Source organism: Sphaeramia orbicularis, chromosome 18, assembly GCF_902148855.1.
Source record: "Sphaeramia orbicularis chromosome 18, fSphaOr1.1, whole genome shotgun sequence".
NCBI classification, from domain to species: domain Eukaryota; kingdom Metazoa; phylum Chordata; class Actinopteri; order Kurtiformes; family Apogonidae; genus Sphaeramia; species Sphaeramia orbicularis.
The window spans coordinates 25,126,410-25,147,943 of record NC_043974.1 but is presented as its reverse complement, the minus strand read 5'-3'; the positions used below and the strand labels follow the sequence as shown (position 1 = coordinate 25,147,943).

General features: G+C 37.0%; 1 protein-coding gene across 3 annotated transcripts in view; it reads right to left on the bottom strand.

Moving 5' to 3' along the window:
• Positions 1-20,164, bottom strand: part of ppp1r14bb (protein phosphatase 1, regulatory (inhibitor) subunit 14Bb) — a 42,000-nt gene extending 21,836 nt beyond the window's left edge. The window contains exons 1-2 of one of the 3 annotated variants that reach the window (XM_030161997.1): positions 19,709-20,164; positions 19,436-19,672 (exon numbers count right to left, since the gene is read on the bottom strand). In XM_030161997.1, the coding sequence (XP_030017857.1) occupies positions 19,436-19,636 (201 nt within the window). In that variant the 5' untranslated portion in view covers positions 19,637-19,672; positions 19,709-20,164. Of the gene's footprint in view, positions 1-19,435 lie in introns of all 3 variants that reach the window. The other 2 variants (XM_030161998.1, XM_030161996.1) reach the window with 2 other exon arrangements.
• Between the last annotated feature and the right edge of the window lie 1,370 nt (positions 20,165-21,534).

Genomic DNA, 21,534 nt, shown 5'->3' with positions numbered 1-21,534 from the left:
GAAAAAATAAACAAACGGAATCATGGCTGGACTGGAGGAATATTTTGCTATAATTAAGCAGCTGTTTGATACGTACGGAAGTGTATTGCATTCACAGAAAAAAATTAATTCGGCTCTGTTTTTCTGAATTAATTAATTCAGAAAAACAGAGCCGAATTTAATTTTTTTCAGAAAACAGTATCTCGTTAATTTGGAAAATTCCTTTTGTTTATTTTTTCCCTAGTAATGACTACTTCCGGGTCAGACAACTGAACTATATTGAAAATAGCAAAATCGGATGAAACGTTCATTTTCCGTTATTTCCATTTTTCATTTGAGCACAAAATTGGGAAATGGAAAAACGAACCATTATCAGTTTTTCATTGTGGTTTTGAAAATGAAAAACAAAAAAACGAGTGGTCTTTTTGTTTTTTTGATTACTGGTTTTAAATTGAAAAACGAATGAACGAATGATACATGGATTGTTTCCAACCGTTTTTGGGTCGTGACCCCATTTTAACATCACAAATTTCTAGCGAACCCAGACATTCAAAATGGAAACATTTCTTTTTTTGCTAAAATTAATTTGTTTTTGATCCTGTAATAAATAGAGATAAATATGTTTGCTGATTACAAACCTGCAAAAACAACAGAGCTAAAGGTGGTTAAAAACTTCATGACACTGCATAGCCTGCAGAGTAACTCAGGGCAAGTGCACACAGCAGGCATTTCTATACATTTTAATCAATGATATTATGTGTAATGACTTCAAATTGTAGTAACTAGGTTTATTTTTGATGTCATACACCTGCTTTGAATGGAAAAAGGCAGATGAGCTGAAAAAATACAGAGTTGTACTAGAATCTGTAATGTAGTTTCCTGGAAATTTTAATTGTATTGGAGCTGATTTATTGGTATTGGGGATGTCCCAATCCAATCTAAAGATCAGTTTCGGCTGCCAATCTGGTATTTTTTTAGAAGATCGGATTGGATTTAGTCACGAGATTGGTCCGATCTGGCGTTCACCTGTACTTGGACCCAAAGCAGACGTCCACTGGACACGTCAAACTCAATTTTTATGACTCCACATATGCGTACTCAGTGTCACACAATGTAGGATGCTGTAAATATAGGAAATTGGTACGCTCCGTGATGAAACCTCAAACGTCTGCAGAGTCTGTGCCGGTCACGGTATGCCCGACTCCTTTAGGGAATTAGTAAACCGTATATAATTTTCACTTTCAGTTTGTACAGAATGCACCCCGTCTAATCCCTGGATGGACCTGTCCATAGATGCGCTGTAGGAGGGGTGGGAAACATACGGCCCCCAGGCCAAAACCGGCCTGCCAAAGGTTCGAATTTGTCCCACAGTATGAATTTGGAAAGTGCAAAAATTATTCTCAAGTTATTAAGAGTCATACTTGTTTTAGTTCAGGTTCCACATTCAGCCCAATTGTGATCTCAAGTAAAATAATAGCATAATAACCTGTTAATAATGACTCCCAATTTAAATCAAAATTTCGTAGTAAAAAGTATTGGTATCAGCAAAATTAATCATAAAAAAAATCCAGATCGGGACATCACTAGTACGATCTAAATTTATAATGATACTTAGCCCTGAACACTTTTTCCGCTTTTACAGGATGTTTTCATGAAAACTGTAAAACGCAACAAATCTGCTGCGTATTAAAAATAACCCCATCTGTCACTCTTAGAAAAGATGTCAGTGAATGTAACACGGTATAGAACCACAACTCGAACTGAAGACAGCTTTTTAAGTCTGTGTAAAGCAGTAATACATACATATCTGACTTTGTCACACTACAAAACCTAAAAAGCCAAACCTAAATGATTTTTAAAAAACTCATGAGCAGAATTATCTGACCTAAAACATGTGGGTGTGTCGGCTGCAGGTGATGAAATCCAGCTCAAACCACATGGGAAAGGTGCAGCCTCTATCAAGTGTGAAATTCCACAATGACCTGAAAAAGACATCTGCGACCGTGATAGAATCGGCTGCTTTCGTTTTGCTCTGCAACAGAACGGTGATGTTCTTTTCCCTCCCCGTTACACAACTGTACTATTAAGCAGCATAACCAAGCAGAGCTGTAATTACTCAGGACTCAGTGGGAGAACTACTTTTGATCATGTGTTGTAGATTCAGAATGCATCTCAGTGTCTGTCCACGCATCCCTATCAACTTTAAAACACAGTATCTTAGGAAAGGTTGGACAGAAACACTAACACAATCACTTAAAAACCAAATGGATGAACTGAAATGATTTTGGTGGATTTTTACAGATGCAATATCTCTTCTGGCTGTAACCTTACTTCAGTTTATCGTTATAAACTGAATACCTAAGCAACACCTTGACATATTTTTTGTCTAATCCGGTGTAAAACAAATCACTTTGACTGGAAATAATTTGGTGGGCAAAAGTAAAAGGTCAAAATAGCTGCAAGTTGAACAAAACAGTTTGGTAATAAGTGGTAATTCATGAGAGCAAAACAGATTATAATGCAAAGATAATAGGTGCACGTGATTGAACTCGCAGAGGAAGTACACTGAATATGCCTCCAGTATGGAATATAAATATCTGTGCAACATATTTTTTTGCATCTCAAATTATCAGTATCATAAACACTTTTCTTTCGTCTTTATTGTGTTTACAACCACCCAAAACACGTGAATGAATCAGTTTTTTTATGTTAAAAATGCCAGTTACCAACTTAAATGACAGATGTTAATAATCAAGTAATTTTTTTGCAGGAAATGAAAAAAAAAAACTCTGAAAATATGTTAAATCTGAATATTTTGTGCTCGTATTGTATAGTTGTTTCTGGTTATTTGACAGTAAAGTGAATATCTTTGAATTGTGACCAAGCAAGACAATAAAGGGCAGCATGTCGGGCTTTGGAAAACATACTTTCATTATATATATCGATATGTTATACACTTAACAATTATTACTAGATTAAGTGGAAATATAATCAACACTGAAAATAATCATTAGTTCCTGCTTTCTTTCAACCACAATTAATAAAATACAACAAACTTGTTTCATTCAGGACCAAAAACTAGTTTTTAAACTCAAAAGAAATGATATTTAAACATAAATATATTAAATTTATAAGTTTTGGTCGTATTCCCAAGCTCTCATCTCGTTTACGTCATTGAGTCATGGGTTCTGATTTGTCACAAAAAAAAAAATCCTCACAAATCTGATTAAAAAACAGATAAAGCCTCAAAGCCAGCACCATACAATTGGGTCTTCTCATGTGTTTCCAATGATATTAACACATATAAGGTGTTTGAGAGGTGCCATTTCTACACAACTCCATACGACTTCAGCTTTTACCTACACAAAGAGACCGTTCATCTTCTATTTGAGACCACTCCAATTATAAGGCCCACATGTAATTTAAGAGATCTGTGAACCAGGCAATAACTTAAGTGCCCACTCTGACGCTCCTCCTCCATTCAAATCTGTCATCTCTGCAGCCGTGAACAGAGGGCAGACTAGAGGACGAAGCTGGAGCGTTTAACACTTTTATATGCAGACTAATATCCATGTGTGTATCCTGAGACATTTGGAAAAAGTAGCCTAAAGTGAACAATTACAATTTTTTCCTCCTGCTCAATTACTAATTACCATAAGAGTAAAAAAGGAAACCACACACACACACACACGCCCACACACAATCATTACCAATACAATTGAGCTGAAAGAAGAGATTATGTGCAGATTAAAATAAGAATGCACACAAACAGGGATTAGAGCAGATTACCATTATGTCACTTTTGGCAAGTACTTCTAACACACCCAGGAGGCTTGAGCAGTAGTTTGTACATTTGCCATGACACTCAGTGAATGGTCTTTCCTGTTTATTCTAGCAGTTCCAGACAGTATTGGGTTAATAGGATTATTCTGTAAAATTATTATTTCATCAGTTTTAGGTTTGTTGGTGCAGATTTTACTTCTTTCTGACATGATTGGCGTTTAATCCATCTGATTTTCAACAGGGATTACAGTTCATTATAATTCACAGACCAATCAGCCGTACACCGTCTGACTTTCAAGGTGTTAGAAACCTCTCGCCACTACATATTTTGGTCCAGTTCCATGTTTAGTCAAACAGACTGGATGGAATTCTAGTAGATTATGGGAGAAACCAGACAGATTTAGTCTAAAACAGTACACATAAAAACATGCAGCAGCACCTGCTCCAGCGGCCATTTCTTTTTAACTCTTAATAACCACTGATTTACTTATAGTGCTGTTAACCCCTTAAACCACAGGTGTCAAACATGCGGCCCGGGGGCCAAATCCGGCCCACCAAAGGCTCCAGTTCGGCCCTTGGGATGAATTTGTGAAATGCAAAAATTACAAACCAATTCAATCTCAAGTGGGCAAGACCAGTCAAATACTACCATAATAACATATAAATAATGACAACTCCAAATGTTTCTCTTTGTAAATGTAAATATTTTCATGTATTTACACTAAAACAAAGTATAATTTTGCAAAAAATACGAACAACCTGAAATGTCTTAAGAGAAGTATGTACAATTTTAACAATATTCTGCCTGTTATTAAATGTTTTGTGTATTTGTAGATCCACTGTGATCTGTAAGTTCTAATGTACATGTGTAAATAATAAACTGAGGCATAATATTGTTAAAATTACACTTATTTTTTCAGTTTGTTCCTGTTATTCACATCTTTTGAAAAGACAGTTTGCAGATGTAAACTTTTTCATAATGTAAATTTACTTTTACTTTTACTTTAAAAGATAGAGAAAAGTTTGGACTTGACATTATTTATATATTATTATGTTATTAGTTTACTGGTTCGGCCCACTTCAGATCAAATTTAGCCGAATGTGGCCCCTGAACTGAAATGAGTTTGACAGCCCTGCTTTAAACCCTAAGTCTAATAAGGTCTGCCTGAACTTTTTTCTTATTCTGACTATAAAAAGGTTAGAAAATATGCTATGAGTGAGTCCGTTGCCCATTTTTCCAGAGCACTTTTTCCCAGATCTTTAAAAATCTAGCAATCATTTACGATGTACTGCATGGTATAATACTGCTAAAACGGCTTCTTCTTGAAAATACTATAATAATTCAATAAAGCCTATAAAGTGCAGTGTCTCAGGTTTCAGAAACTGATGGAATTGTTCCAATTGCATAAACAGTGAAAGAGTTACAGCCGCCCAAACTGTATATGCGTAGGGTGTGTCAGCGAAGACACGTCAGGTTTTAAAGAGTTACAGTTGGTTACACACCTCAGTCTTCATGTGTCATTTTGTGAGTTTACACTCAAATGTAATGCAGATTTTAACAGAATGTTCAGAAAATTAACAAAAGAAAGTGCACATTACTGTAAATTTCCACCCACTACTGTTAAAATTAGACGAGATTAGACCACAATTGGGGAAATTCAATGGTCAAGGCAGCAACAGAATAAAGTGCAAAAAAAAGTGAGCATATATAAAGATAGTGCAAAAACAAGATGAAAACAAACAATATATAATAAAAAATAATAATAGTAGTAAAAATTATACAGACTATGTACATGTATAAAACAGAGTGGAATTGCAAAAAGAGAAGAGCCAGTTCTTTTTAATCACTGTGGTTTTGAAGGTTTCCAATTAAGAGTATTTTATACAATAACATAGCCTACGTGATGAGGGTGTGGAAATTTGGAGGTTTTAAAATACATCCTGATGTGGACGTTGATGTAGCAAGTCAGTAGTAGAAACTTTGCAGCCTAGATAAAAACTTATGTCATACAGATAACACTCAGTACTGATTTGTCAGTTTTGGTGGACAGTAAAGTTGTAAAGTTATTTATCGATATTAGTCACGCAGTGAAGATGATAAATAAACATGGCACCTAGGAAGTTGAAAGCAGACATCTGGGCAAATTATGAATTTTGTGAACTTGAAAGCGTGAAGACACACATTGTTTATAAAATCTGCTTCACAAAAATGAGATACTTTGGGAATACAATGAATGTGAGAAACCATATTAGCCATTTTACTTTGAGTTATTGTCTGTAACTATAAACACACCAAGACCAGCTTTGCAAAAAAAAGAACAGAAGAGGTGCAGTTAACTTTACCAGCCAACTCTGAGAGGGTTAAGAGAATCATTCTGTGGCCTGGGTTTATGGCAGCCTTCATTACCAAGGATTTCAACCTTTTTCCGCCATAGAAAACCTCAGTTTTGCCACCTAGCTGCAGTATAAACCCCCGTCACAAGAGCACTTTTCCTGTACTCTATGATGAAACCAAAGCACAAGTAATGGAATACAATTTTACTAATGGTATTGTACGTGAAAACCAACTATTTCACCCAATTATGGTGCTAGTGGTAACACACTGTCTGCAGATACTGGTGTGGAAAGATGCAGCTGTTTATAATACACAGTGCATTGGTCAGATTTTTAGGTATGAAAGGAGGTTTAGATTTAACTAAGTGTCTATATTAACTGATGAAAAAGTGGCCATGCGCAGTAAAACAGAAAACTGAGGATGCAGTGTGAGTAATATTCTGACGGCAGAGAAAATTCACATCTCTATTACCTGAGCTGTAAACACACAGCTGTTACCCCCCCCCCCCCAAAAAGAACCGAACCACTGGTCTGGATCACATCATTGTGTTCCTGATACATTATACATTTCTGTGGTTTAACTCAGTTATTAAACCAATTATTCAGTAAATCTGTTTCCATTACACTGATTCTCAATCACTTTTTGTCAACACATTAAAATTTCCACCCCCACCCCCAAGATAAAAACTGTATTTTTTTGGCAACAGTTCAAGGTTTTTCAAATATAGAATATTTCCATTCTGGATTTTTAAGTGCAATTCAATATGGAACATGAGCAAAGACAGCAGTCACATGTTTGTCATTCCTTATTTGTGTTTGCTGTCATTTCCTCTTTCATCTCTCGGGAGCTTCCTAAGAGATAAAAACAAATGAATGACACCTGCGCTGATTTGTTCATCTGTAGTCTTCATTTCAACATCACTTAAAAGTAAGTATGAGTGATTAATAGTAAGAAGAAATATGAAAGCAAGAGAGTGACTCCTTTCCTGGTGAATCATCAACTTGTAAACATTCCTGTCACTCAGACACTTTGCTCAAATATGGTCAGTTGTTCCTTCCTGTTCACATGTTTAACACAAATGTATATATATATTAGTGGTGTGTTTAGTTATGATTAACCACAGAGTTGAATGAAGGATACTGTTTTCATGTCTGTCAGTCTGTCCACACAGCCTCCATCCAGCAGCCTGTGGAAGCTTTACACCAGTATTTGGCTGCACTGCCTTGACACTGTGATACCGTGAAGGCCTCTGATAGGTGACACAGAGCGCTGACATCATGGAGGACACACAAAGCCAACATGGCACTCTGTCAGTGACCGCCCGCCAGATGGACATTAGGTCAGGAAGTCACCACGAACAGGTCCAACATGTCTGTTCTGTCTGATCGTCTTATGCGGTCAATATTGTCATTGTCCGTTTATTTATTACACTCTGAAATATTAACCATGAGCTTAATTACCCTCCTGGGATTTCAGTGTTGCCCGACAATTACTGATAAGTGGTTCAGATTCAGAAGTTGTTAAACATTTGATATCTGTAGATGATTTTGGTTGGCAGTGGCTGTTTGGGTCTTTATGGGTTAAGCAGCAGCAGTTTTCACAGCCACTATGGTGACAGTGAGGAAATGGATCTCTGCTGCTTTTTCGCTCACAGGAAGTAGTCTGTTAATAAGCCTGCCACTGAACGTCTATTTTAGTCAGCATTCTCCTTCCCTTCCATGAATGTATTAAGAGGACATGCTGTAATTCAGAGCTTTTGCCAATTTCCCAAGTGGCCATTTGAGGTACTGCAGTGAAAAAATGCCCTTACGTAGACCACAGTGATAAAAGAGATGTCTGTGAAACTGCTGACGGGACAAAAACAACTGCTAAGACAGTCACGTATAATCATTTATTGTCGGTTTTCACACCATGGGGGGATTTAGATTTTTAACTTCCAGATCCCCAAAAATAAATGTAAGGGTAAAGAAGGTGAGGGTGGTGATGTACCCGTCCTCATCTGCTATTGACAGCATAACACCCAAGTAACACAGAGGATCGAAATAATACAACCATGTCCCGTGTAATAAAAGCAAAAAGCACTGTTTTCACCCCTGGATATAAAAGACAGGAGTTTGATGCTGTAATCCCAGTGTTTCTTCTACACAGGTCAGTTTTATTACAAGACTTATGAAGGTTTAAAGTTATGTGATGTTATTATCTTTGATAAGTCACCATTTGTTGATCCATGATTTAGACCAGTGTTTTTCAACCTTGGGGTCGCCTGGAATTCAAATGGGGTTGCCAGAAATTTCTAGTAATTAATAAAAAATAAAAAAAACTTACAAACAAAAATGTATGGTGAGTTGACAGACAATCCAAATCCATAAAAGACATGACAAACTCTGAAGCTGAAACTGCAGCACTGTGGTTCTGTTTATCTGTCAAATGTTCATTGTGGTCAGTTTCAGATGCTGCAGCTCTTTCATAGTCCATAGTTTGAGTTATTGTTTGTTGAGTATTAATTGTCAGCCTTGTAAATACAAGCTGGACTGACTGTACATATCCTGACCAAGGAAAATAAAATTCTCATTTTGTGCAGTAATCTACACCTGGCTTTACTGCTTCTGTCCATGATAATACACATTATATAGACTAAATGTCCTCTAAAAGTAGCATTTATTTGCAACATAGCATAGCAAACTATTACATGATCAAAAATAAATTAATTTTAGCAAAAAAAAAAAAAGTCTCTGTTTTGAATGTCTGGGGTTGCCAGAAATTTGTGATGTTAAAAGGGGGTCACGAGCCAAAAAAGGTTGGGAACAACTGGTTTAGACTAAACTGTGACAGTTCTGACCTTGTTTGGATGATTTCAAACAGATTTTTAGTTCAGCTATTGACAACACAAACCATTCGGAAAACAGGTGATTTGTGTTTTTTCTGTGGCAGTTTTCAGTCTAAAAACAGAGCTAAGCTAAACTATTAAAATAAGCGGCGATACGTTTCAGTGTAAAGAGGAACACTTGATGATACCACAGTACAGATGTGTGTAAACAATGAGCTTTATTTTTTTCAGTGAGTCATTCAGTTCAACATTGATTCTTTGGTAGTCATAAGTGACCTCTGTTTCGCAACTTCCCCCTACTGTGGACAGTTTGGACAACATGGAACCTCTTTAAACTCCGTAATGACTTCATTCCAACTGCTAAACATCAGGACACTCACTGTCTTTTTTAATTTGCCTTAATAAGGCCAATAAACACACACCACCCAAACCTCATATTTATCTTTTCATTTTAACGATCAAACCAAAGCACCCCTGTGTAACATCAGTGTAATAATGCTAGTACTATGAACATCTCTACTATACCCAGGATCACTTTGAAAAGCCTCCATAGGAGTGAAACAGCTTTCACTTGACAGTCATCAAAAATACATACAGGATAAACGGCCGATAGGAGTCTTTTAACTGACAATCTATCTGGTACTCTGTAGACCACTTAAAAATAATGTGCAAGTAAGCTAAGGGGCATGAGGTGTGAAATTATTACAGACATAATGTTTAAAAGCTAAAGATATAAAAAAAAAACCTTGAGTGTGGGATTTGTCTTAAAGGAGTCATATTTTGCTAAATCCACATTTATTAGTCTGTGGTACATTTATGTGTGTATTTGTGGACCATAACAGTTCAAAAACGTTGAATTTGATCCCTCCAGGTGCTACAAAGCTATCTTTATATTCATTTTGGCAAAAATTGAGTGGATTTCTACAACCTGTTTTAATTTCTGCTTAATTTGTTACATTTTATAACTAATTACATCACAACATTTGCACATATATGGTCAAGACTTCCGACGAACATTTCTCCGAGTACGACATAATTGTTTGTCAGCAGCAGCAGTTGAAGTAAAAACTGAAAATATGTCCAAACTTCGAGCCGATTACCTAAAATGTTCAGTTGTTGGTTAAACGGGACAGAGCGCATGGTCAACAAGCTGGAGGGGGTGGGGCGTGAAGTGGCTCATTTGCATTTAAAGGGCCAGCGCTCAAAACAACCTTTCTGGTGTCATTACTCAGAAATAGGGTTGAAGATGGACCTGTGGAGTTGAATTAATGAAGAATTCAGACCCAAGCATAGCATTTACAGTTTATGGAGACCACAGGGAAATGTTTTAAAATGCATAATTCCATTTAAAAAAGCTAAATATCACTCCTTTAAATGTAGTCATTTGTTCAACAGGTGTGTATAAATGTGTAACTTTTAACTTTGTAAACTGTCATGTTAATGTTTGAACGAGCTAAAAGAGCAAGTCCATGACAGGTGTGTTTACTGTGTTACCTCTTTTTAAGGGGAAAGTGGCCTGTTAGCATGGTCCATATTTCTATGCAGTGGACGTCTGACTCCTTTCTTTCTCACTTCCTGTGACATGAATACACATATAAAACATTCCTCTGGATGACTCACATCCCTCATACATCTCCCCGTCCCAGACCATGCCTTCTCATGCTTCTTTACTTCCTTCCGATCTTACTCACACACCAACCAAAACACAAGCTTTTTAGTCTCTCCCGCTCACAATATTCTTGGCAGCGTGCCCTGTTTCTAACTTGCTTGATTTATGTACTTGGTGTTTTTTTAGAACGTGGTCAGTCACTGGGCACTGGGCAGCGAACAGTAAACGCTGACTCAAGCCGAAAAGAAAAGATTGGTGAGTTCAACACACAGCCACATGTAACCTATTAACACGATGTTTGCATGTCCATGTCTGTGTGTTAATGTGTTTGTGGAGTGGAGTGGGGGCTGCTTCCACAGACACACTGGAGTCTTTCACTCTCGCTGTGTAACAACCAGTCTTTGTAGTCACCCTCTTACGCACACGGACTGAAACAGGGTAAGACTGATTGGTATTCAGACCTTTAAGTGCAAGGTTTAAGCAAATGGTACACACTTTCTATGTGTGCATTTCTGTGCATGTGTGTGTGTGTTGTTTTACAGCATGAAGTTGTAAAAGGAGGCAAATGTAATCCACAAGCAGCAAAGCTATGAAATTACAGCTGTTCCCACACTTTGGCTTCCCCTAATACACTTCCCCCAACTCTTTCATGAACAGACACACAACACCACAACACATGTTGTGTTTTTATTGACTTGGCTGTGAATATCATTTAATTCTGTAACATCTAAGGCAGTGACTGACTCATAACGGTCTTAACTGCAACTGATTATTAGTGATTAAGGAGGCCAATAATATGGCCAATACAATTTCAGTAAAAGTATATATTTTCGTGAACTTTTAGAGCACAAGTTGACTTAAAGGAGTGATATTTTGCTTCTTTAAATGGAATGATGCATTTTAAAACATTTCCCTGTGGTCTACATAAACTGTAAATGCTATGCTTGGGTCTGAATTCTTCATTAATTCAACTCCACAGGTCCATCTTCAACCCTATTTCTGAGTAATGACACCAGAAAGGTCGTTTTAAATCCAAGTGAGCCACTTCATGCCCCACCCCCTCCAGTTTATTGACCATGCTTTCTGTCCCATTCAGCCGCTTGTATTTGGTAATACAACCAACTACTGAACATTTTAGGTAATCTGCTCAAAGTTTGAACATATTTTCAGTATGAACTACAACTGCTGCTGCTGATAAACAATTATGTTGTACTCGGAGAAATGTTCGTCAGATGTCTTGACCTTATATAAGCAAATGTTATGACGTAACTAGTTATAAAATGTAACAAATTAAGCAGGAATTAAAACAGGTTGTAGAAATCCACTCGATTTTTGCCAAAATGAATATAAAGATAGCTTTGCAGCACCTAGAGGGTTCAAATTCAAACTTTATGAATTATTAGTGTCCCCAAATACACAAATAAATGTACCAAAGACTAATAAAAGTGGATTTAGTAAAGTATGACCCCTTTAAGCTTATCGTGCTAAGATGAGTGTGAAAGTACAGGTAGGTAAACATTACAGTATAATTTAATATTTTAATCTTTTTATTTGTCAGGCTTTACAATAAACTGAAGAAAGTAAAAATAATGTTTCTAAGTTAATAAATCCATGTTATTTCCTCATTTTAGTATTGATGTTAAACTATAATTCTTGATGTATAATGGGATGGTGACATTAGCTTTAGACTACAGCAAGTTCTAAGCTTCTGACTGGTCACATAATAGTCGTAATTGCAATGGAAACCCCTGCAAAATCTTGGAGCATGATTTTCTTTTTAGTTTCATTTAGTTTCTAGTATTAATGACAACTCATACACTATAGGTAGTCATTTGATACATAAGTATTGATCAGTAAAGCCATTATTGTCTCCATCATTTGTGGCTAAAACATTTGGCAGTAACCCAAATTACAAAATACATGAATGCAATTTATTTGCCAATAAAAGACTTATGAGAAGCCAAGAAGTGTTCAGTGTACTTCAGACAAACACAGAAAAACTAGAAAAGTAGTGCAAACCTCCGCCAAGGCAGATCAGTCCCCCCCCAACCAATCACCACCAAAATGTAATCATTTGTTCCTGTGCCAGTATCAACATTTCCTGAAATTTTCATCCAAATCCATCCATAACTTTTTGAGTTATCTTGCACACAGACAAACAGACAGACAAACCAGCACCAGCAAAAACATAACCTCCTTGGCGGAGGGAACAATCACAAAAACAGAAAAATTTGTGTCAAAGCCAAAACTTTTGGCCAGGATTGTACTATAAAGTCGACATCGTTTTTAGATACAGCTTAACCAAAAAACATTGACACTGCAACAGCCAATAAAAAATAATCAAAAAAACCCCCTAAAAAAACCACCAGAGTCTGCATCTCTCACCTCTTGGTCCAAAACCAAAAGCCTACATATAAAGACAGATTAACTGATGCCATTTGTCACAGTGATGTGTTGAACCCCAGAGTTGAGAAGTAAACGCATCTTAACAGTTATCAATAACTGCAACTGTCAATCATGTATTTATTTAACCATCCTACCTGTCTGAAAACACCTCCCATCTTAGAGCACATATTTAACAACCTGACAACAGAGTGCATAGACTAGGACACAACTCCCCTCAGACTGAAATAAAGGCAAGGCAAGCTTATTTGTATAGCACTATTCATACACAAGGTAAGTCATTTGTATAGCACTATTCATACACAAGGTAAGTCATTTGTATAGCACTATTCATACACAAGGTAAGTCAAAGTGCCTTACAAAGTCATAAAAAAATCACGACAAAAGCAAAAGCAAGACATTGAAAGTACATTAAAAACAAAAAAGGGGGAAATAAAACATGATTTTAAAATGCATTCACAGAATAAAAGATAAAATTATACATTAAAATTAAAATAGAGTAAAATTCACAAAAGTGCATTTAAAAGACAAGATTGAAAAGAGTTTACTCATAAGCACATGAAAAGAGGAAGGTTTTAACCTGGATTTAAAAATATTCACATTTAAAGGTAATTATGAAACTGGCAGCAAAAGACCATCAACTACTGCAGCTTTAAGGAGGATATACGCTCTGTTGGCTTTCTGGCATGTCATACACATATGGGAGAATCCCTGCATAATCAGAGTAACTCAAGAAAACAGTGCCCTGACTTCTAACAGATCTGCGCTGATGTGTGTTTATAGTGTGTAATAGCAGGGGACAGTGTTACAAAGCCTCTCCCTCTGACATTGCTGCCTACTCCCACTACTTTTTTCCCTTCCTTCTCTTGCCATCCCCTCTAGTTTTCTTTCCCCTGTTTATTGCATTCCTGCTCACCATCCCTGCCTCTGCTCTCGCTCGTATCCCCATCTGTGTGTATTTGCGTATCAGTGCAGCCACGTAGGACCCTGGAGTTTGGGGATTGGTCCGCCCACTCACCCCCGTGTTAACTGTGTAGCTACTGGTCAGCTCCTGAATACAATGAGCAGAAATCATAGCATACAGACAGAACCGAAGTCACTTCGCTGACAAACATTGAACAGTTACCATGGAAATAATACCGAGGCTGGAGTGAAATGTGATCATTTTACTAGGAGGAGTGGAGTTTCTTTTCCCTGGAGAGAGCACAGACTCAATTATCACCTCATATACACAGCCAGTAATACAGTATGGACTCAATAAAAACACTAAAAAAAAACATAAACATATACTCACAGGACATACACTGATTTGGTATATAATGTTCCTAAATCCCAATACTTCTTCTTATGTTTCTGGGCTAAAATGTAGTTAGGTTTGCGATATAAACATTGAGCTGAATCAGAACTGTGGGTCTTGGAAGTCGAACTGGGCTGTTTTACAAAACCAGTGGATGTTGCTTTAAGAAAGCAAATGCCACATTAACATCAACTGCGGGTATTCACTAAAGCCCTGCTAATGTAATAACTGAATAGCTCTAATTACATTCCATCACTAAAAACAGCTTATGAATACAGGGGATTGTTGGAAATTAGTCAACTTCACTAAGCTTTGTTTTATTAAACAAGCCTTTTTTTCACTGAATAGTTAACCAACATAAACATTTAACAAGCCTTGTTGCCATGGAATCGTACTGAGGCTCGGCTCCTCACCATTACCCATAGCAACTCTGACTGATCGGCTGACTAAGTGGCTGGATGAAAATCTGACAAGCTGGCTGGCAGAAATGACTGGTTGACTGCTTGTGGCATGTTTAAAAGGATTATATGAATGGGCAAAAAGCTCATAATGAATTCCCTGTAGAACAAACTCTGTTATATTAATAGAAGAAATGTGGAGACAGAAAACAGGAGGTTGATGAGAATTAATGAGGTGAAAATTAATATGGACTAAGACATGTTTCAGAACAATAGGAAAGACAGCAGCGATGAAGAACAGGAGGTGAAAGGAAAAACAAAGAGTTGAGTCTTCAGGCACATGCTCCAAACAGGGTTCTCCTGATATCCGCTGCCTCTCCAGTTACACTGTTTAGCAGCACGTGCTCCACATTTCCCCATCTAAAAGGGCCCGATGTGTCTCCATCAGGGAAGCGACTGTAAATTAATCTCTTTGTTGTCTAACAGCTTGGTCGGCTTCAGGACAATGAAAAGGGGAAAGACTGTGGATCAGCGCCAGAAATCAGCATCATGACTACAGACAACTAGAAGATACGTGTCAAAAAAATGTAAAAGAAATGTAAAACTGATATCTCTGTTAAGTTATAATAAGTAAAAACACGGCTAAAACTAGAAAAACCTACAGTGGAGGAATGGATTGACATCATTTATGACATTTTTAAGATGGAAAGAAGTACTTTTGCAATAAGACTACAATAAGGTCTGTTTTTGGTAAGATTTCAAAACATGGATTAGATATGTCACACCAGTTCACCCATTGTTTATCTAAGGCCATGTCTTATGTCCATTTCACCCCTTTTTCCTTTTTAACCCTTTTGTATTGATATTTTTTTTCTTTTAATTTTTTAACCCCAGCATTCCTGTTATAGGGTGTTTAGTTCTTAATTTTGTATAAGTTGTATAAATTACATTTTTTGTATTGCTGAGGGAGGACCAATCATCCTTATGTGTATTGTCTGAGGAGTTACGGACGTATCGCTGTGTGATTCAGTTGTAATTTTCAGATGAATGGATGAGAATGATGAAATGTTATGTGAATAAGCATGTGAAAAATCCTAAACGAAAAAAGAGAGAATTGGAAAAAAAAAAGGAATATCACAGTGTTATTTTGAAACTCTCTGTGTCTAATTTTGTTTGGAAACCCTTTATGACCTGTTTGCTCAGGTGAAAAAACATTAAATGCATTAACACATGCATGACTGAAAAGCAAAGTGGATTAAGAAATGAAGCATGGATGAATGAATTCATACAGTTGTAGAAAGAGACTTTTTTTGTCCCCAAATCAAGCACAATCACACTCGCCTTTCATCAGTCACTGTTCTCCTAGGGTGCACACTGGATTAAAAAGATTTAAAACCACTGTTCTTAGTCAAAGCAGAACACAACTGCCACAAAGATCCATGGTGCACTCTTACTTTTTTAACTCTGCAATGATTTAAAGCATATTAATGCATTATTGGCAGGCAGTCAAGGCGCATTGATTTTAAAATTCTCTCTAGGCTATTTAATCACCTCTACTGTCATGTTTACTATACACCTCTCGCAGGATATCCCTGTTAGGTGTGCTAGTAAAACCTGAAAGAGAGTGCAGAAGGAAGCGTTACTCTTCTGGTGAGAGTATCAAACTTTGCAGACACAAATTAAGAATACACTACAATGTATATACTGCATTAAGTTATTAATAGCCAACCTGTTTGCAAAGAGACAGCAACATATAGTCCATACAGTCCTTTGTATGTTGGTGTGTCCGTAAATCTTTAAAAGAAAAAAAGCCAATAATAGCACACTCCATACTGCCTTTTCTCCCAGGTAGCCTACTAGGAAGTCTCCAAATGTGTTAAGTCTATTGCTTGGAATAGAATGTGGGTCAATGCCAGATCAGTAGAGTTGACACGAGCTTACCGACCGCTGACGCCAACAGAGGCAACGCCACAGCTGCCGCCAGGTTACGTTACCACACAAGGGCTCTATGATCATGGGTTTGATGTGTGTTCACGCTGGGGGACTCTAAAGTTAGATGGCACTGATGTTTATGCACAGTCATCAGTACCAACAGAGAAAGACAGATGGAGAACCCCCCCCTCCCCCGCCTCCCCCTTGATGCATCACTAGACCCCCTGCCCTCACTTATCAGTAACAACTCAGCTGTCTCCTATTATCTGAAACATCCCCCTCACCCTTCACTACTTCTTTTATGTTCAGGAGTTCGCAGTGGAAACACCATCCACTAAAAGTCATGTTTGTTTCACTTCCTTTAACCCATCAAGACCCAAACATCCACTGGCAACCAAAATCATTTACTGATATAAAAAGTTAAATAACTGTTCATCCACTAATCCTATCGATACATGTAAATAATTGGTGTAAAATACAGTTTGTCATCTTTTCATGGTCATCAGATATGACCCATTTGGATGTTCAGAGGTTCCGTAGTGAACATGGAAACACAGTCATCTTCTATAATACTGATTCACCATGAAGTTTGATAAATGACAGTGGATGGAGATGCTTTTTTTATGTTTAGTTAATGATATATTTGACTGAAAAAGTCACATTTCCTGCATTTTTTATATAAGAACCCTCAACTTTAATCTGAGCTTTTATGGACATCAATCATAATCAGTAAATCAAATGTAGGAAAATACCAGATTTTCACGTAAGAATGCAAAATACTGAGTATAATATTAGAATAAATGGTGATGAATCACTTAACCCATAAAGACCTATTGCAACTTTACTGATTTATCACCTTTTAAAAAAAATAACATGATCTTCTGTATTTTGCATTTTTGTGTGTAAATCATGTATTTTCTTAGATTTAATTAAACAGATCAAGTAGACGTTTATGAAAACTCAAGTATATTCAAAGTTAGTTATATCAAAACAGAGAACATTGAAGAGAAAGTTACTTTTTCAGTAAAGATATTGCTAACTGAATGTAAAAACAAGTGTCTCCATCCACTGTTATTTATCCAACTCCATGGGTTTTTACTGGTCAATCAATGTTGTAGAAGATGACGGTGTTTCCACGGTAACTACGGAGCCTCTGAATGTCCAAATAGGTCATATCTGATGACCATGAAAAGATAATAAACTATATTTTACACCAATTATTTACATCGTTTGATAGAATTGGTGGATCAACAGGTATTAAACAGCATATATCTGTAGATGGTTTGTTTCACCAGTAGCTGTTTGGGTCTTTATGGGTTAAAAAAAGGAAAAAAAAAAAAAAAAAAAGAAAAGAAATCATGTGGGAACTGCCACAAAAGTAGCACATGTTGATAACACAGTGAGCTCATTTTTCACATTACACTACTTTTTATACTACCAACTACACACAACCTACTTGCATGTGTGGTCATTTCCTGTCAGCCATTAGTGTTGGATTAAATTAATTCACAGGTGTGCTACAGCTGATTCAACCAATCAGAAGCCAGCAGAGGCTGTCTATGTCATAATAAGGATATAAAGCTGTAAAAGCTACATATAACCAAACTGAGGGTGTGGAGTTGAAGTTTAGACACAAACCTTTAGGAAACTATAATAAATATCCTTTTTATTATTATTATCATTATTATTATTATTATTATTATTATTATTATTATTAACATTGTTTCCTAATTGTGCATCTCCATTACCTCATCTCCTTGCATATGGCCCAGATACTATAGGCTGTTATTACAAGACGATGCTAGGCCAAAAAAGCACGGACAAAAAGGGCCTGTAAATGTTACACTACACCACATTACACTACTTTTTTGCTACCAACCACACACAACCTACTTGCATGTGTGGTCATTTCCTGTCAGCCATTAGTGTTAGATTAAATTAATTCACAGGTGTGCTACAGCTGATTCAACCAATCAGAAGCCAGCAGAGGCTGTCTATGTCATAATAAGGATATAAAGCTGTAAAAGCTACATATAACCAAACTGAGGGTGTGGAGTTGAAGTTTAGACACAAACCTTTAGGAAACTAGAATAAATACCCTAACCCTATATCTGATAACCATGAAAAGATGATAAACTGTATTTTACACCAATTATTTACATGGATTGATAGAATTAGTAGATCAACAGGTATTCAACAGTTTATATCTGTAGATGGTTTGTTTCACCAGTGGCTGTTTGGGTCTTTATGGGTTAAAAAAAAAAAGTACCGTAATGTCAATAACACAGTGAGCTCATTTTGCACATTACACTACTTTGTTTTTTTGCTACCAGCCACGCACAACCTACTTGCATGTGTGGTCATTTCCTGTCAGCCATTAGTGTTGGATTAAATTAATTCACAGGTGTGCTACAGCTGATTCAACCAATCAGAAGCCAGCAGAGGCTGTCTATGTCATAATAAGGATATAAAGCTGTAATATAGCCAAACTGAGAGTGTGGAGCTGAAGTTAAGACACAAACGTTTAGGAAACTACAATAAATATCCTTTTTTTTAAAACAAAAAAATTATTATTATTCTTAACATTGTTTCCTAATTGTTGGTCTCCATTACCTCATCTCCTTGCATATGGCCCAGATACTATAGGCTGTTATTACAAGACGACGCTAGGCCAAAAAAAGCACGGCCAAAAAGGGCCTGTAAATGTTTCTTTATCAACAGTTAGTTTGTGTGTGCTCTGACAGACAAGCCCCCAAACCCTGGAGGACTCACTTCTTCTACTGTGCCGTTCAGCCTCCTATTACTTAGCAGGGCCCGCCTAATCGATACATTCGATCGGTTTTCGGGGCTGGTTATTGTTCGGCTCTTTTACCTCACAGTCGTAGAGGTCCGTTAGCTGGTCGATAATCCACTCCTCCAGGTTCAGTCTCTTCCTCAGCTCCTTACGGTCGTATTTGACGGTTACGCGTCCCTGCTTCCTCACGGGTGTCTCCGGTTCCTCCGTGGTGCCGGCCGGCGTCTGGAAATATACCCGAGGTTGTGGGCTCGTCTCCGGGCTTGTTACAGCAGCCATGGTCGCTGAGGAGGTTTTGAGGAAAAACGACTATAATAATAAAAATAATAATAATAATAATAATAATAATAGATCCCCCCTGGATGTGTGGAAGTGGAACAAGGGGACGCGCGCGCTCTGCCAATAGATTATTCGGTTATTCGCTTTTTTTTTCTTTTTTTTTTTTCGTGTTGCAAAAATCCCCGAGTGATAAATGTGACTTGAAATCCCCCGAAGAAAAGAGCAGAGAAGAGAAGAGCAACGCCGGACCTGATGCTTTTGTTGTCTTCAAAAAAATAAAAAAATGGCTTAAAGGTGCATTGGTAGTGGCCCGACCGCTTCCACAAAACAAAAAGGAACCGAGATAGTGCGGTGCGGAAAGTGTAACCGGCTTATTAGGCTATTTACAGCGTGCAAACTCTGCTTATATAAAAGAGAAGGCAGCAGCCAAGCCGGCCTGAACTCTTCATTCAGTGGGCTACAAAGACAAATCACACGGCTCCCTCTCTCTTTTCTCTCTCTGTCCCCACGAGAAGTGCGTGCGCGCTCTCTACCCCCGGACTCGCGAGCGCATCCGACGTAGCGCGAGCAGGAAAAAAAAAAAAAAAGAAAAAAAGAAAAAGAATAGAAACAGAGGGGATGGATTGAAGGAATAAATGGTTGAGTTTCACCCGCATTAAAAACACATTCACACTTTCTTTGTACTATTGTCTACTCACATATTCTTAACCAACCTTCTGTTTTTTTGTTTTTTTTTTAACTTACAAATGCCCCCCCCCGGAACCCGCTGGGGACAATTTAACACGGTTCATGGCACAAAAGGTAACATACCCCGCTGTCACAGACTTTTTATGTGTATGAGACTTTAACCCGCCTTAAAAGATTTACTATCCTCTGTTATTCAAAAGCTTAACCTCTGATAAACTTTTTTTTTTTTTTTTTTTTTTTACTTTTTATGAACCCATAAGGACCCAGTGGGACATTTGTGGCAGTTCCCAAATGATTTTTTTTCTCTATATTTAACTGTCCTTAAGTGGTTTATCACCATATATTCGATTGACTGATGTATTTATGTTGAATATAACGATACTTTGAGTACTTTCTGAAGTTGAATATAGAAAAATCAAACTAAACTAAGTTGATTAGTATCTTCTGGTAACCCTTTAACCCCAAATGTGTCTGTGGTGCTCATTCTGTATGTATGATTTATTTTAATATTCATAAAAATTCAACTGTTTGCCCAGTAAGAACATTTTCACAATGTGCTGGTAGAATAGACCTTGTTCTTTCCACAGACATCTGAGCATGCTCAGTGCACCCCCCACCACCTGTAGAATGGGGGATAAAACACAGAGCAGTGAATGAGACTGACTCACTATAAAAATAGACGATTTGAGCTTTTTTTTTTTTTTTTTTTGTAATTTTTTATGAACCCATAAAGACCCAGTGTGACATTTGTGGCAGTTCCCAAACGATTTTTTCTCTATATTTAACCGTCCTTAAGTGGTTTATCACCATATATTTGATTGATTGATGTATTTATGTTGAATATAACAACACTTTAAGTACTTTCTAAAGTTAAATATAGAAAAATCAAACTAAATTAAGTCGATTAGCATCTTCTGGTAACCCTTTAACCCAGAGGTGTCAAACTCATGTTAGTTCAGGGGCCACATAAAGCCCAATATGACCTGTAGTGGGCCGGATCATTAAAATAATAACATAATAATACATAAATAATATCAATTCCAAAATTTGTATGTCTAATTTCTATGTTTTAAAGTGAAAAAAGTAAGATTATATTATTAAAAATTTTACATCTACAAACTATCCTTTAAAAAAATGTGGAAAAACATGAACAAACCATGACCAAAATGAAATTTATTAAGGAAAAAAGTGTAATTTTAACAATTTATGCC